This window comes from Gavialis gangeticus, unplaced genomic scaffold, assembly GCF_001723915.1.
Source record: "Gavialis gangeticus isolate Ggan-Ray unplaced genomic scaffold, GavGan_comp1, whole genome shotgun sequence".
NCBI lineage: Eukaryota > Metazoa > Chordata > Crocodylia > Gavialidae > Gavialis > Gavialis gangeticus.
The window spans coordinates 5445900-5447136 of NW_017729020.1; the positions used below are offsets into that span (position 1 = coordinate 5445900).

Consider the following 1237-nt stretch of genomic DNA (forward strand, 5'->3'; position numbering starts at 1 on the left):
TGGCATGGAGGCAGGGCCTTACATCTGGGGGGGTGGGTCTTGCAGTGGGGGAAGGACTACAGGCCTGGGGGCAGGGCTGTAAGTATGTGGGCATGTGGGCGGAGCCTTGGGGCTGGGGGTTGGGATGAGGGCAGGGCTTGGGGGACAGGGGCGGGGCCTGGGGCTGTGGGGGCAGAGCCTGAGCCCAAGCCCACTGCCTGCAGGCCGAGAATGAGACGGAGGGGCAGGGGGCTGAGGAGCCGCTGGGGGTGCATCACGCCTTAGCTGAGCACGAGAGCCAGTACAGCAAGCGCCCACATGTCTTCCGCCTACAGACGGCCGACTGGCGCATCGTCCTCTTCCAGGCCCCGTAAGTACCTCCAGTGCCCCTCACTCCTGACATGGAGCCCCCCTGCCCAACCGCCTGGTGCCCCTCACTCCTGACCCACAGCCCCCTGACCCCCACCCTCCACTCACCCCACCAGGAGCGCCGAAGAAATGAACTCGTGGGTCGCCCGCATCAACCTGGTGGCAGCAGCGCTCTCAGCTCCCCCCTTCCCAGCGGCCGTGGGCTCCCAGCGCAAGTTTGTGCGGCCCGTGCTGCCCACGGCCCCCAGCCGTGGCTCGCTGGTGAGACTCACCCCTCCAAGACCTGGGAATTGCCTACTGGCAGTGGGCAGGGTCTGCATGGCAGTGGGAAGGGCCTGAGGCTGGAAGGGGGCAGGGCCTGGGCAGGGGTGGGCAAGGCTTTGGCTGGCAAGGGAGGAGCCTGGTTTGGGTGCGAGCATGGCCTGGGCTGCAGTGGGTGGAGGCTCAGCTGTAGCCAACCTTTCTTGGGGCAGGTGTGGGAAAGGCTTTGGCTGTAGTGGGCAGGGCCTGGGCTGCAGTGGGCGGGGCTTAGAACAGATGTGGCTGTGGCTTGGTCTACAGTGGTCGGGGCCTGGTGCACACATGGGTAGGCCTGGGGACCTGTTCCCCCAACACACAACCGCCCTCCTTTCCTGCTCCCCGCCAGGAGGAGCAGCTGCGGGCCCACGAGGCATGGCTGGCCCAGGCTGTGGCTGAGCTTGGCGAGCTGCAACGGAGTCTGCCCGAGCCGCGGAGCCGGAGCAGGGGCCTGGATGACTACCGGCTGCGCAAGGACTACCTGCTGTATGAGGTGACCCCCTGACTCCCAGGGCAGGCACTAGGTGGCGTTCTGCCCAAGCTTGGGTGGGGGCAAAGGGGTGGATCTATCCCATAAGCAAAGCCCCGGGAG

The 1237-nt window shown here is 66.9% G+C and overlaps 1 protein-coding gene across 1 annotated transcript in view; it reads left to right on the forward strand.

The window, feature by feature from the left end:
* Window positions 1-1237, forward strand: part of LOC109295454 (PH and SEC7 domain-containing protein 4-like) — a 22552-nt gene that overhangs the window by 12985 nt on the left and 8330 nt on the right. The window contains exons 12-14 of the mRNA XM_019514306.1: window positions 204-349; window positions 465-609; window positions 995-1138. Coding sequence (XP_019369851.1) covers window positions 204-349; window positions 465-609; window positions 995-1138 — 435 coding nt within the window. The remainder of the gene's footprint in view (window positions 1-203; window positions 350-464; window positions 610-994; window positions 1139-1237) is intronic.